The 14158-nt window shown below is 42.7% G+C and overlaps 1 protein-coding gene across 15 annotated transcripts in view; it reads left to right on the top strand.

The window, feature by feature from the left end:
* PCYT1B (phosphate cytidylyltransferase 1B, choline) overlaps positions 1-14158 on the top strand; it is a 135111-nt gene that overhangs the window by 76727 nt on the left and 44226 nt on the right. For all 15 annotated transcript variants that reach the window (XM_019823683.3, XM_019823678.3, XM_045050557.1 and 12 more), the window contains 2 exons: positions 9549-9700; positions 12380-12458. In XM_019823683.3, coding sequence (XP_019679242.1) covers positions 9549-9700; positions 12380-12458 — 231 coding nt within the window. The remainder of the gene's footprint in view (positions 1-9548; positions 9701-12379; positions 12459-14158) is intronic.

Genomic DNA, 14158 nt, shown 5'->3' with positions numbered 1-14158 from the left:
CCAGGCTCTGAGCCATCAGCCCAGAGCCTGACATGGGGCTCGAACTCACAGACCGTGAGATCGTGACCCGGGCCGAAGTTGGACGCTTAACCGACTGAGCCACCCAGGCGCCCCTCCATTTTTTTTAAGTTTATGTATTCATTTTGAGAGGGAGAGAGAAAGTGCAAGTGGCGGAGGGTTAGAGAGAGAGAGAAAGAGAGAGCAAGCGAGAGAGAGCTGTGCTGACAGTGCTGAGCCAATGCAGGGCTTGAACTCATGAACTGTGAAATCATGACCTGAGCCCAAGTCAAGAGTCCAACGCTTAACCGACTGAGCCACTTAGGCACCCCTGTTTCCACTTTTTTTGATTAGCGTTAGCATGCTGTATCTTTTTTGATTCCTTTACCTTTAATGTATATATGTTTTCATATTTAAAGTGGGTTTCTTACAGACAACATACAGTTGGGTCTTATTTTTTGATCTACAATCTCTGTCTTATAATTGATAAATGTAGACTGTACATGTTCCAAGTGATTATTTAAATAGTTGGTTTAATATATACAATATTTTTTCTGTTTTCTATTTGTTGCCTTTGTGTTTTGTTTCTGCCTCCATCTTTGACACTTGTTCTGCCTTTTGTGTTTTTTTAATGTTATTTATTTTTGAGAGAGAGAGACAGAGACAGAGACCATGAGTGGGGGAGGGGCAGAGAGAGAGGGAGACACAGAATCTGAAGCAGGCAGCACAGAGCCTGATGCGGGGCCCAAACTCATGAACTGCAAGATCATGACCTGAGCCGAAGTCGGACGCTTAACTGACTGAGCCACCCAGGAGCCTCTGCCTGTTTTAAAATTTATTTTTAACATTTATTCATTTTTGCGAGTCAGAGACAGAGCATGAGTGGGGGAGGGGCAGAGAGAGAGAGAGGGAGACACAGAATCTGATGCAGGCTCCAGGCTCTGAGCTGTCAGCACAGAACCTGACGCGGGGCTTGAACCCACTGACCTGATCGTGACCTGACCTGAAGTCGCAAGCCTAACCAACTGAGCCACCCAGGTGCCCCTGCCTTTTGTGGTTTTAATTGAGCATTTGATATGATTCCATTTTCTCTCCTTTCTTAGCATATCAATTAAACTTCTTTTTTCACTTTTTTAGTGGTTGCCCTAGAGTTTGTAATTTATAGTCTAAACTAACCCAAGTCCACTTTCAAACAACATTTTACTAGTAGTGCAAGTACCTTATAAAAACAAAATATTTCTTACCCCTCCCTCTCATTCCTTGTGTCATTACAGTCGTTCATTCGTAACTGAATATATTGTTGTGGTTATTACTTTGAACAAACTGTTATCAGATGAATTAAGAGAATGAAATGTTTGCTCTTACCTTATTGGTTCTTGAATGCTTCTCCTTTCTTTATGTAGATTTGAATTGCTGACCTACATCATTTTCTTTATCCCTAAATAACTTTTATTTTAAAGAAGAAATTTTTAAAACATTGCTTGCAAGGCAGGTCTACTCGCAACAAATTCCCTCAATTTTTGTTTGTCTGAGGAGGTCTTTATTTCTTCTCTTTTGAAGGATAATTTTACAGGGTGCAGAATTCTAGGTTGGTTGGAGTTTTTCTCTCAACACTGAATATTTCACTCCATTCTCCTCTTGCTTGCACTGTTTCTGTGGAGACATTATTGTAATTTTTATCCTTGTTCGTCTATAGCTAAGGTGCTTTTTCCCTCTAGCTTGCCCTGAGATTGTTTTTCTTTGGAATTTTTCCTGTTCACTGTTCTCTAACATTTAAATGAAATGATTGGGATTTTGTGATTTGTGGATGAATATATCACTGCTAGAATGAGACAGGGTTTAACACTGAGTTTATTCCTATTTTTCCTTATTATAGATATCCGTGCTGAAGTATTTTGTTTACACAAATATTTAGACAGGAATGGAAGAAATTTGTTAGAGTGATGCCACTCAGTCTTTGAACTCCTGAATTATTTGCCGTGTATCACAAAAAGAATTTATTGTTGTCAACAAAATAATTGTAATGGTCTATCGAGTGACAATTTATTAAGGTTCTCTTCGGAATTTGAGGCAAGCAATGGATTAGAAATGACCCGACCCACAGGAAGATGTGTTCCAAGCTATTAGAATCATTGGCTTTCTTTTTTTCTGGGAAGTATAACAAAAAGGCTTTACCAAGACTTACCAAATGGTTCTTAATTCTAACCTTTACTCTTTTACTTGAAAGCAACTTATTTAACCAGATACACTGAGAAAGGGGTGGGGAAATGGAAATATTGGTAATTTCATTACACTGTTGTCAATCCACTAATCTTTGATAAAATGGTGTTACCATTTTCTTAAAACTTAGAAAAAACCCAAAAAACCTTGGGGCTGTGGTTTTTGTTTACTAAATCTGCAGAAAACACCATCTAACCTAAGTAACCAAGCTAGTCCTCACTGTCAAACCTGCCAAAAACCTAGAAACTAAGAAAAAGTCTTTTCAATTCAAATATGTTAATGTATTTCAGGAAGTCTTATAAAAAACACTGAGAAATACATTATAAAATGCATTGTATAAAATAGAATCAGTCAAGATTAAAATGATATATAGCTCTAATATAATAAGTTACAAACAAGACAACAAATCACTATGCTTAATTTATAGTGATGCAGTGTAATTTATAAGTAAAATAATACCATATTCATAAGGAGAGACGTATGGTAAAAAGACCTGTTATTCCTTCTCTAAATACCGATGTGTGTGTGTGTGTGTGTGTGTGTGTGTGTGTGTGTGTGTGTGTACTTAAACTCTGGTGTTTGACTTTTGGGAAAAATTAAAATCAAATGTAAAAATCAGAAATAACCTATCTTTATTAGACACCATGGGTATACATACTTCTCCTATGTATTTAAGAATAGAAAAGGGAATATACTACTAAAAAAATAAATTGGCAGTAGATATTTTGTGTAGGAGAAGGTATAAAATAATACACCTTTTAGAAGAAATAGGATAAGCATTATCTGTAAATGGAATAAATATTTTATAATGTGATCTGATAAAATAGATTTTAACTTCCTTTTAAAATGCATGCATATGAAATATGAAAAAAAGCGTGTAAATGTTTTATCTACATGTTTATTCCAATGTATTTTGAAAAAAATGATAATTCTAGAAAATATTCCAGCTACATTTCTAAAATGCAGCAGTATCAGCCTGTGCAGCTTTGCCTTGTGCAGTTGATTTTGAAGTGAATAGCTGGCAAAAATGCTTACTCTGAACTAAAAGAGAGAAGGCGTTTCCGGGACTCACCGTGAGTGCTGAGAATAGCTGGGGAAATGCTTACCCTTCACCATATGAAAAAGCCATTTTAGCATTCAATATTTCTTTCCATTGCTCCTTTTGCTTTGAATTCCTGGGTCTTATCGCTCAAGATCCTTATGTCCTTTGACAATAGTTAGGGGAATGAAAACGCAAAGTTGTTAGGCAACAGTTGGCATTATTCCTTACTCTCCCATAATGAGTTTGTAACACCGGGCTTTACCTGTAACAGAAATGTTTTAGGACAGGAAGCTTTTAGAGGTTCATGGTGTTTGCAGTAGTCATTAAGCAAGCTTTCCTTTCGGTTTGGCCTGAAGCCTTAACCCCCTGCCCCTTGCCATGCAACAGAGTAAGATTCAGATGGTGTCTTCCTTTTGCATAGTGGAGTAAGGGTGGTTTTGGACACAGAGGCTTTCTCTGGGACCATTAATTTTAAGAAAGTATACCCTTGGAAGCTGAGGATCTGAAAATTGAGTCCTTTAAAGCCTCTTGTGTTTGGATATCATTTGAAAAGTCTTTGTGCATCCCCAGGGGTATGTGTGTCCTAGTTTGAAGACCATTACTTTTAGACTATCTTGAGTGTCACAAACCACCTTAATGGCAGACAATTCTGTACTGAGGAAAGTTAGGGAGTCTTTTACAAATAGGTGTTTTATGTTGTTGGTTGAAAGACTGGCCCTTGCAGTGATGTGTGTAGTCAGCAAATAAAATGCTTAGGGTGAATTGAAAGAACCTGCTATATTAATTGTGGGGCCCCTGACATCTATGGGTAGGTTTGTTGTAGGGGTTCCCCTGGGTGGAGCATGGGCTTTGCTCATGAAACCACTCTGGTCAGGGTGAGTGCACAGAAAGGCGGCATAATACTTGGTATTTGGTAGAAATAATTGATTCAAAGACCAGAAACTGTGATAAGTGGTAGTACTACAATCTATTTCTCAACCTTAGGCAATAACAGACACAAAATGCCATGGTTTTGTACAATGATTATAATACTTGGATTTCTAATTTTGTAAGCATTATGACCAGTAATACTTTGAAAATTCATTTATGTAAGCTTACCTTGTTGACATTATTTTAGCGAATTGAAACTACCAATTGTAAAGCCCTTTTTTCTTTTTAATTTAACTGCTAACATGGGGTGCCTGGGTGGCTCAGTCAGTTAAACGCCCAACTCTTGGGTTTGGCTCAGGTCATGATCTCATGGTTCATGAGTTCGAGCCCTGCATTGGATTCTCTGCTGTCAGTGCAGAGCCTGCTTCAGATCCTCTGTCCCCACCACTCCCCTGCTCGTACATTCTCTCTGTCTCTCAAAAATAAACATGAAAAGAAAGTAACATCATTTAACAATAAACAACAGGTGTTAGCAGGGAGGTAGAGAAAGGGGAACCCTCTCCTACTGTTGGTAGGAATGCAAATTGGTGCAGCCACTCTGGAAAACAGTATGAAGTTTCCTCAGAAAGTAAAAATAGAACTATCCTATGCTCCAACAATCACACTACTAGTTTTGTTCTCAAAGATTACAAAAATCCTAATTCACAGAGATACATGCACCCTGATGTTTATAGCAGCATTATCTACAATAGCCAAATTAAGGAAAGGGCCCAAGTGTCCATCAACTGATGAATGGATAAAGATGTGGTATATACAGACAATGGAATATTACTCAGCCATAAAAAAGAATGAAATCTTACCGTTTGCAACAACATGGATCGAGCTAGACAGTATTACGCTAAGTGAAATAAGTCAGAGAAGAGAAATACCATATGATTTCACTCATATGTGGAATTTGAGAAACAAAACAGATGAACGTGGGGGTCAGGGGAGGGAGAGAGAACCAAGAAACAGATTCTTAACTATAGAGAACAAACTGATGGGTACCAAAGGGGAGGTGGGTGGGGGGATGCCTGAAACCGGTGATGAGGATTAAGGAGGGCACTTGTCTTGATGAGCACTGGGTGTTGTATGGAACTGTTGAATCACTATAATGTACACCTGAAACTAATATTATAGTGTGAACTAGAATTTGAATAAACACTTAAATAATAAAAAGTTAGTGTCATTTAAAAACAAGTCAAGAAATTAAAATTTATATTAGAATTTTTTCCCTAAAACAGTTTTTAAGGATATGGGTCACCCAATGCCTATTTCTACCTCATTGGAGGGGAATACAAAAATAATAATAGTGACACTATTCCTACTATAGTAGACATAAAAACTCCACGGACTTGGGTTTATGCTGTCTTGTACTTTAATTGAAATGAAATATTCTGCTAAGACTCCACTTTGCCTGACTGGTGGGAAATAGTCTCTCAGTCCTTGTTGGGCCCTCTTCACCTCTGCGGAGTCCTACTAGATGTTAAAATGTTTACAGAAACAAGAGAGGGCTTTCCAGTCTCGAGCCCAGCACTGTTGAGCCTGCAGTGTGTGGAATCCCAGTGCCTGGGGCTCCATGTCGTCATCCCTCGTGAGGCTCTGCCACCAGCCCCTTCTGCTCGTGGGATCCTCAGACTTTTGGTCTCTTCCTCATTTGGAGGAACCTTCTCTCTCTTTGTCTCTTTCCTTACAGAATTCCTCTAAGGAGTTCTGGCTTGGAGAAAACAGCAGCCAGGAAGGCAGGCGTGTGCACCAGCAACTTTAACTTCACAGCTTCCATGGGAGAGTTTCTTCCAAGAGGCTGGACAGCTGCTTGGAGTGGGAACAGGAAGATAGCCCCAAACACAAATGAATATCCACAGTAATGGTTTCATACTACTCTTAAAAAAATGGCAAATGTTTTTGAGCATTACTCCTCACATCATCATATTCGATTTTCAAAACTTTGCCATGTTTCAAAGACAGTTGATGGAATCTTAAGAGACTGAGTAATTTTCCTTGTAGCAAGGAGCAGAGCTGGGATTAGAACCCAAGCCTGTTTGGTTCCAAAGTTGATTGATTCCTTATGTTAAATTTTCTCTCCTACAGAGTACTGGTAATATTTCATTTTGAACATAGTGAGCTGCCAGTATAGGTTAGCTACAGTACGAGCTCCCACGTAACTCAGTGAATTCATCCATGGAGCATCACTGCTCAGAGGTCTCCATCTGGTTGTCAGTGTGCATTTGCCAAGATTCAGGAACAACAGTGCTGCTTTGGGCGTAATTAATGTTTAGACAATAACTGGTCAGCATGTTCAGCTGCTTCTTGAGGTCACTCCTGGGATATGAAAATAGGACCCCGGACTGACATAAACATCCTGTTTGTTTTCTTCGTGTTCTGTCAGGAGGCCATTATTTCGGTCATCTAGAAGTTATACCATATTGCTCAGGTGCAGGTTCAAAACGCGGGGAGGATATGACCCAGCCTAGTTTTGTGTTGTTTAAAATAGAAAATTGATGGATCTGAAATCCATTTCTGCTCAGTATGATTGTTGAGGTAGTGTTGTAATAAAGTCCTAACTGAATATTTAAGAAGTCTTAGATCAATATTTAAATTGGGTATCTTGGCCCATAAATAATTGCTATTTATAGTCATAAATCAGTGCATTCAATGAATCAGTATAACATAGTCATCATGGCCCTACTATCTGCCACCCACCACCCACCCCCCCCCCCAAACTGGAGTGATGGGTGATTCAAAAACAGGCTGGGTTCTTTACTCAAGATGTTCATAACATGCTTCAGGGGCTTTTGAATGTTGCATACATCAGAATTATCCCTGAAGCTTGTCAAAAATAGAGCTGCCTAGGCCCTACTCTAGACTCAGTATCTTAGTTCATTTGGTCTCCTAAACAAGACACCCCAGACTGGCTAGCTTAAAAACAACACAAGTTTACTTCTCACAGTTCTGGAAGCTGGGAACTCCAAGATCAAGGTGCTAACATGGTGTCCCTCTAGTGAGGGCCCTCTTCCTGATTCATAGGTCTTGCCTTCTTGCTGTTTTCTCACATGGTCGAACATTCTAAGGGAGCACTCTGGAGTCTCCTTTATAAGGGCACTAATCCCATTCGTGCAGGTCCCAACCTCAAGACTTAAGCACCAAAGGCCTACCTCCTAAATATCACCTTTGGAAGTTAAGATTTTAACAAATGAATTTGTGGGGAGGCATTCAGACCATAGCACCCACTGAATCAAAATCTCGGCGAGTGGGACCCAAGCATCTTTATATTTAGCACGTTCCTTAGGCAACTCTGATGTTCATCAAAGTTTTTGAGCCCACCACATGGTTGATGGTGTTTGGGTCACATAAACCACTACAATGTTTTCCATATTGTATTCTATATATGTCTGTACATCTCAGGAAGGATGTATAGGTATACACGTGTACCTAGAGATACACCAGTCTCTTAATTATATATATATATAATATATATATAATATATATATAAATATATATAAAAATATATATTATATATATATATATGTTGTTGAAATGTGCCTACAGATAAATATCTATTATTTTAAATTATAATAAACATTAATTGAGCATCTGTATATTTCAGGCACTATTAATTCATTCAATAAATACTTGTTAAAAGCCCACTATGGGCCATCAGAAAATGAAACAAAGAAAAGTCCCTTTCTTCGGGGGGCATATATATTAGTAGAAGAACATCAACAATAAAATAAGAGAGTTCCATGATGAGGAGTGCCATGGCAAGGAGTGAAGCGGGAAAAAGATGGCGACTGCCAAACGCCAATTTCTGTTGGATGGCTGGGAAGCCTTGAGGCCAGGGAGGGAGCGAGCTCTGTGGATATTTGGAGCACTACTGTTTCAGGTTGGATACAAAGTGCAAGGTCCTGACCTGAGCAGGAGCATTCTTGGTGGCTTCAGGAACAGCACGGAGGCAAGGAATGGGCTGAGGTGTGGAACTCGTGGTGGCCTGTGGGCCCCTGGAAGAGTTTCCCTTTCACTGTGAGGGAGATGAGAAGGGTTCTGAGCCCAAGAATGACCGTCGGACAGGTTTCAAGGTCATTCCGGTGGATGAGGACAGCTGCTGGGGGTGGGCAAGGCTGGAACCAGAGCCCGGCTAGGAGGCCACTGCAGTAGTCCAGAGGAGGGGAGGTGAATGTGCTGGAGGTGGTAAGACGAATGTGGCTTCTGGGCACACTCGGGATGCAGATGCAGCAGGTTTGAGGATGGTTTGGAGGTCGGGCACATGAGGGCTACAATAAGAAGTCTTCCCAGGATGCTGGCTGTGGCCAACGGCTGCCTTTACTCTGTGGCTAGATTGGGTTTGGGATGTAGGTCGTTCTTTGATTCCCAGGAAATAATTGTATTTTTGTTTTTAAAACATGTATTGCATACTTAAATCTTATAAATTTTTTGTGTGTACAGGAAACCTCTTGAGGAGCAGTCAGGATAGAATGGCTGTAGGACTTTCACTGGGATATTGGTGAACAGGGACTGTACCCACAGTGACATTTCTTCCTGACATGGAGGAAAACTCAGGAAAGTTGCCTTTCCTCACCAACGCCCCCCCCCAATATTATGGATAAGGTCATGAGTAATATTTCTTGTTCAGTTTATTTCAATGTACTTTTATGTAAATCCTCAAAAAATCCTTTCTAAGGCTGACAGTGGATGATATTAACCCCCATGTGGAGATTCAGGAACCAGAGATCTTGGAAAGATAAGAAATGTTAGAAGGATGAATTCCTCTAGATCAGATCTTCTGTTTTATGACTTCCTATTCTTGAGTATGTGGCCTGATGTGTAGTGACTGGACCTCAGTCCAGAGAACAGAAGTGTGTGTGTGTGTGTGTGTGCGCACGCGCACGCGCATGTACGGGCACAAGTGCATGGTAAGGAATCGCACTTGGGTTATTAAGTACAATGATCTAGTAAAATAATTGGAAATGATTGTTCAAACCTTCTAGAATTCAGGCCTCTTGGTTGCTCTGTGTCAGTTCATTTGGTCATTTTTTTTTCCCCGAATAGTAATTTTCGATGTGGGATAAGGAAATAAAAGATACAAGAATCACATTAGGTAGTGTGGAGAATGATTTTAATAAAAGTTGCAGCAGAGAATGCAGTCAAAATCAACTCTCAAATGGAAAGCTCAGTTGCTGGTAGATTTCAGCTTGCTTCGCTTTCCTGATGCTTTGTTCCTGTAAAAAAAAAACAACAACAACAACAAACTGAGTTTGATTATGTCATGTACCAAGTAAGGCTGAGATCCTTTTGTTTTGCTGAATAAGCCCTGTGTGTACCGGGATGGCTGTCAGCAGGGCCTGGGCCAGGTGGCAGCCTTTAACACATTTGTCTGTTTCAGTTTGCAGTGATGACCTCACCCACAAATTCAAAGGTTTCACTGTGATGAACGAAGCAGAGAGATATGAAGCCCTCAGACACTGTCGCTATGTGGACGAAGTCATTAGAGATGCTCCATGGACCCTCACTCCAGAGTTTCTGGAAAAACACAAGGTGCTTCCTCTTCCATGTTCTCTAAGTAGCAGAATTGGAATCTGGCTCTGCACCTTACATGCAGAAAGCCCAGAAGCTTCCACTTGCTAGAAGAGGTAGCTTCAGGAACTATCATGTGGTGTCACTTGACATAGCACCTGTCTTCTGCCCAAGCCTGGGGACTGATATCCTCTTCCATCCTCAGTGTGGGCGCTAGAGCTAGACCACCCATGTTCAAGTGTGACCTCTATCCCTTCCAAACTGCGGGACCTTGAGCAAGATACTGAACTAACTTACCTAAACTGTAAACTGGGGGCAGTATTCGTACTTCTCTCATGGGACTCTTTTGAGAATCTAATGAGATCATCTAAGTAAAACCCTTTGAACGCTGGCTGGCCCCTAGCCCGAGCTCCAAAAATGTTACTGTCGTTATCCCCACGGTCATCGCTACTGATGCTTATAGAATCGCAGGCATCATTTTTCATGGAACAAATGAACACGCCCTGTATCCAGAAGAGCAGGGGTCAGCCTTTAAGGAAGGAACTTTATATGTGTGATTTTGTGACCCTGAGACTCCTACTGCTACAAGATTTTTATTAGTTGAAAACATGAGAAATTCTTTTGATCTGCATCAAATTATGTGCTTTGAATCTCCCCACCAGCTCCACATTAGGCCCTATTCTTCCCTTTTATAAGCAGCACACAAAAAAACAAGATTAAGCTGTTCTAAGAGTTTTCTTTTCTATTTTTAAATTCACGATGGAGAAGAGAAGAGAGAACACTGATAAATGTGCATGGATAATAGCAGAGGAGACAATTTCTCAGCAAGAATAAAAAGAAAAAGGAGAAACTACAATATGATTTACTTCCAGCAATCACTAACGCGTTTTTATGAAGCATCTATTGTACATTCCACTTGTGCCAGGCGTGCCGGGGGTACCAGTGATGGGCGCGAGGGCTGACACTTCTTATTTAGCATGTGCCAGGCACCGTGCTGAGGGCTTTGCTCCCACGTGAGTCGCATTCAGTCTCATGGCTACCCTGAGACTTTGTTGTCGTTGGAGAGGAAGAGGAACTAAGTATGAGTGTCCCAGGTGATTTTTAGCACTTGTACGTAATTACTTCATTTAATCCAGTGATTCTCAAATGGACTTAAGTTTGCCCTCAAGGGACGTCTGGCGGTGTCTGGAGACATTTTTGGCCGTCACCGCTGGGGGGCGGGTACCGGCCTCTAGCAGGTAAAGGCCACGGGTGCTACTAAGCTTCCTACGGGACGCCCCTCAAAAAACTGTCCACCTCAAAACGTTGCAGATACCAAGGTTGGGAAATCGTGGTTTCATCCTTACAGCCAACCTAAGAGTTACCTAGCTAGGAAGCGGCGGCACAGGCAGATCACACTGCTGTTCTAAACTGTGCCTCGAGGTGGAGTGAAGCCTGGTTGCAAAGGGCATGGACAGCCAGGCAACGGGTTTTCACCGGGTGGAGCAGGAAACAGGGAGCCAGTGAAGATGAGCAGGAAAAAGAATGACACAAAGAAAACTGTTTCCCAAGGAAGTGACCCACGCCCAGCGTGTCATGGAGGGATGGCTTGGAAGGGAGAGAGCCTGAGGTGAGGAAGGTCAGGTGTAGGTTGGTATCAGTAGCCCAGGTGACAGGGCCCCGGATTGGGTGTAGTAGCTGCGGGGAGGACGTGATGGGTGCACACGCGTGCATGTACGTTCGCATGTGCGCACAGACACGCGCACGCACCCCCGTGGATCTTGCGACCTGTGTGTCACGGAGACTGAAGGATGTAGGGGAAGAAGGCCGACTCTGAGGTGTTTGGGGCCTAGGTAAACTGGGAAAATGGAGGTGCCACTGCAAGGGAACACTAGCTTTCAGGCGGAATTAAATTTCAAATCGCTTGATTTTAAAGTGACAGCAGAGGGCAGTGAAATAGAAAAGGGTGACTTCAGGCAGATCTGACAAGTCTTCTACCAGCAGCAGCCTTATGTCCCAACGGAAATAGTAGCATGTGCCCCACCTGCCTAACAAGGTGGTCAGGAAGATCAAATAAGAAAAGAGGTGTGAATTCATTTTCCCCACATAAAACACGACTCAAGCGTGAAGGCCTATTCCTATCGATGAGACAGGAAATGGAGGTTTTTTGGGTCCCTCATCATGGCAGGGGTGAGGAAAATCTGAACAACGAATGGATTCTCTAAGGAGAAAGCTTAAAAGCAGATGGACAGAAGGGCAACAAAACCTCCTGTCAGAGGAGAGAGAAAGAGGGACCAGTAGAGGAGACAAACCGACCTCGTTCGCTTTATTTCCTGGAAAAGGAGACATTTGGCAGTCAGGACCTCTCAGTCGAGGATTCAAATCCCCATTATAAACTGCTTATTTCAACTGCTTTATTACGAATGCTTGATCTCAAAAAGACATGTGCAGAGGCACCTGGGTGGCTCAGTCAGTTAAGCGTCCGACTTCGGCTCAGGGCATGATCTCGCGGTCCGTGAGTTCGAGCCCCGCGTCGGGCTCTGGGCTGACAGCTTGGAGCCTGGAGCCTGCTTTGGATTCTGTCTCTCCCTCTCTCTCTGCCCTTCCTCCGCTCGCGCTCTCTCAAAAATAAATAAAAGTTAAAAAAAAAAAAGGCATGTGCAAATCACAGACATACACATCCATCCTAGTCGTGACATCACTCTTCTCTGTCTCCAACAGATTGACTTTGTGGCCCATGATGACATTCCCTACTCTTCTGCCGGCTCTGACGATGTTTACAAGCATATCAAAGAAGCCGGTGAGTTCCCCTATGCACACCTGTCCACTGCATTATGACCTTGAGGTTTAAACAGAGACATCTGCTCTGGGCTTGCAGCACATACATGGGAGGCACCGGAATTTCAGATGTCTGCCAAGTAGCCTCTACAAGCTTCTGCTGACATGTGCTAAGGCTCAGTTGGAGGACAAACACCATTTAGGTATTTATACAAGAATTAACTTGAGCACCGAAGTACTCAACTTCTAGTTTGAGGCTCAGTTTTAGGGTTCGTCAGACTGAAACCATAGGACCCTATTGTTTAGAGGGCATTTTCCTCATTCACATTTAAGTCTCCACAATGAAATGATTTTATACTTACAAGAGCGTTCCTTCCAGAAGAAGACAGATAACTGGGGAATTAACAATTTGGACTCCTTGTCTCCAAAGTCAGTCCTGCCTTATGTCATCCTATCACATCACAGTAATATCCTCAGGTACCACAGGCAGAGGGGAAAAAAAGAATGCGTAAATATTTGAGAAATCAGGTAGAGTATTTCCTTCCCCAAACTGTTAAGCAGTGTCATGGAGGGCAGACACAGTGCCTGCACTTTGGAAGTTGTCCCAGTTGTCACTAAGCATTTCTTTTAAACTCAGAGACTCTAGTCTGCCCCAGGGAGTTATTAGGGGGCTGGAGAGAGGCCGGTTTCCGTCCGTTGCAGATTCCCTGGGGTTCATTCCTTCGTCACCTTCTCTGTTCCTTTTCCTTTGGTGCTAAGGACTTGAGGGAAATCACTGTTGGGGCATCGTAACAGGTCTGTGGTTTCTAGCCTCAGCGGGATTGTCGATGTTCCTTGATAACATTTACCCGCTTCCTGCCCTGATTGACCTGCAACTCCTCGCCTCTTCACCTCCTGTCCTGCATCCTGAGGAAAAGGGGTATGTTTTGTGTCCCAGGCTGACGTCTTTATCTGCACCAAGCTTCTCCCTTCCGTGGAGCCTGTTTCATTCATTCTTCCTCTCTTTGCCATGCAGGGTTTTCACTCTCTAGTAGTTTCGTCTCAGCTTACAATCTTTGAAAGTCTGTAAGAACTTCAAACAAATAAACAAATCAAACAAGAACAAATAAAACAAATCACATCCTTCTTCTGCCCTCCCTCTCCCTCCATCTCCAGTCACATCCTGGGTCGGTAGTCCCTTCCTGGCAACCTGCAGGTGCTCTCCCGGTCATTCCCAGATGCCTGCGCTCTCACTGACGTTCCATCCTTCCTCACTTTGGTCATGACCTTTGGACCACCAAATCCAGTGGCCTCGACTCTGTCCTCTGGACATAACAACCCTGCTGACTCCTCTCCTCGCGTGGGTGCTCTTGTCCTCTTCTTCTGGGACATTTGTGGGACCTTCTAATTTCCTTCAGTCTCTCTGACTGCTCCTGGGTTTTGTTACTGGGTTTCGGTCTCTTGGCCCTGCCCAGCCTCTGCATCTTGCCAGCCTGGGCTCTGCACCGCCTTGCTCAGACCCTAAACTCCAGGCACACGGAGCCCGTCCTCGTGCCCAGACACACCCCTACTTAGTGCCTTGGCATGCCCTCGCTCTGAGCGCCTATGCCTACTCCGTGCCCCATTGAGGACCTAGCGCTTGACATGCCCTGTCTCCCTGGGGCATGATTCAGTAGCAGTACCTTCCCGCTACCTTCCTTGGACACTCTTGGCAAATGGACCTTCTTTTCAGCTCCTTTCTGG

The sequence above is a fragment of the Felis catus genome, chromosome X (assembly GCF_018350175.1).
Source record: "Felis catus isolate Fca126 chromosome X, F.catus_Fca126_mat1.0, whole genome shotgun sequence".
NCBI lineage: Eukaryota > Metazoa > Chordata > Mammalia > Carnivora > Felidae > Felis > Felis catus.
This window is presented reverse-complemented; position numbering and strand designations above follow the sequence as displayed.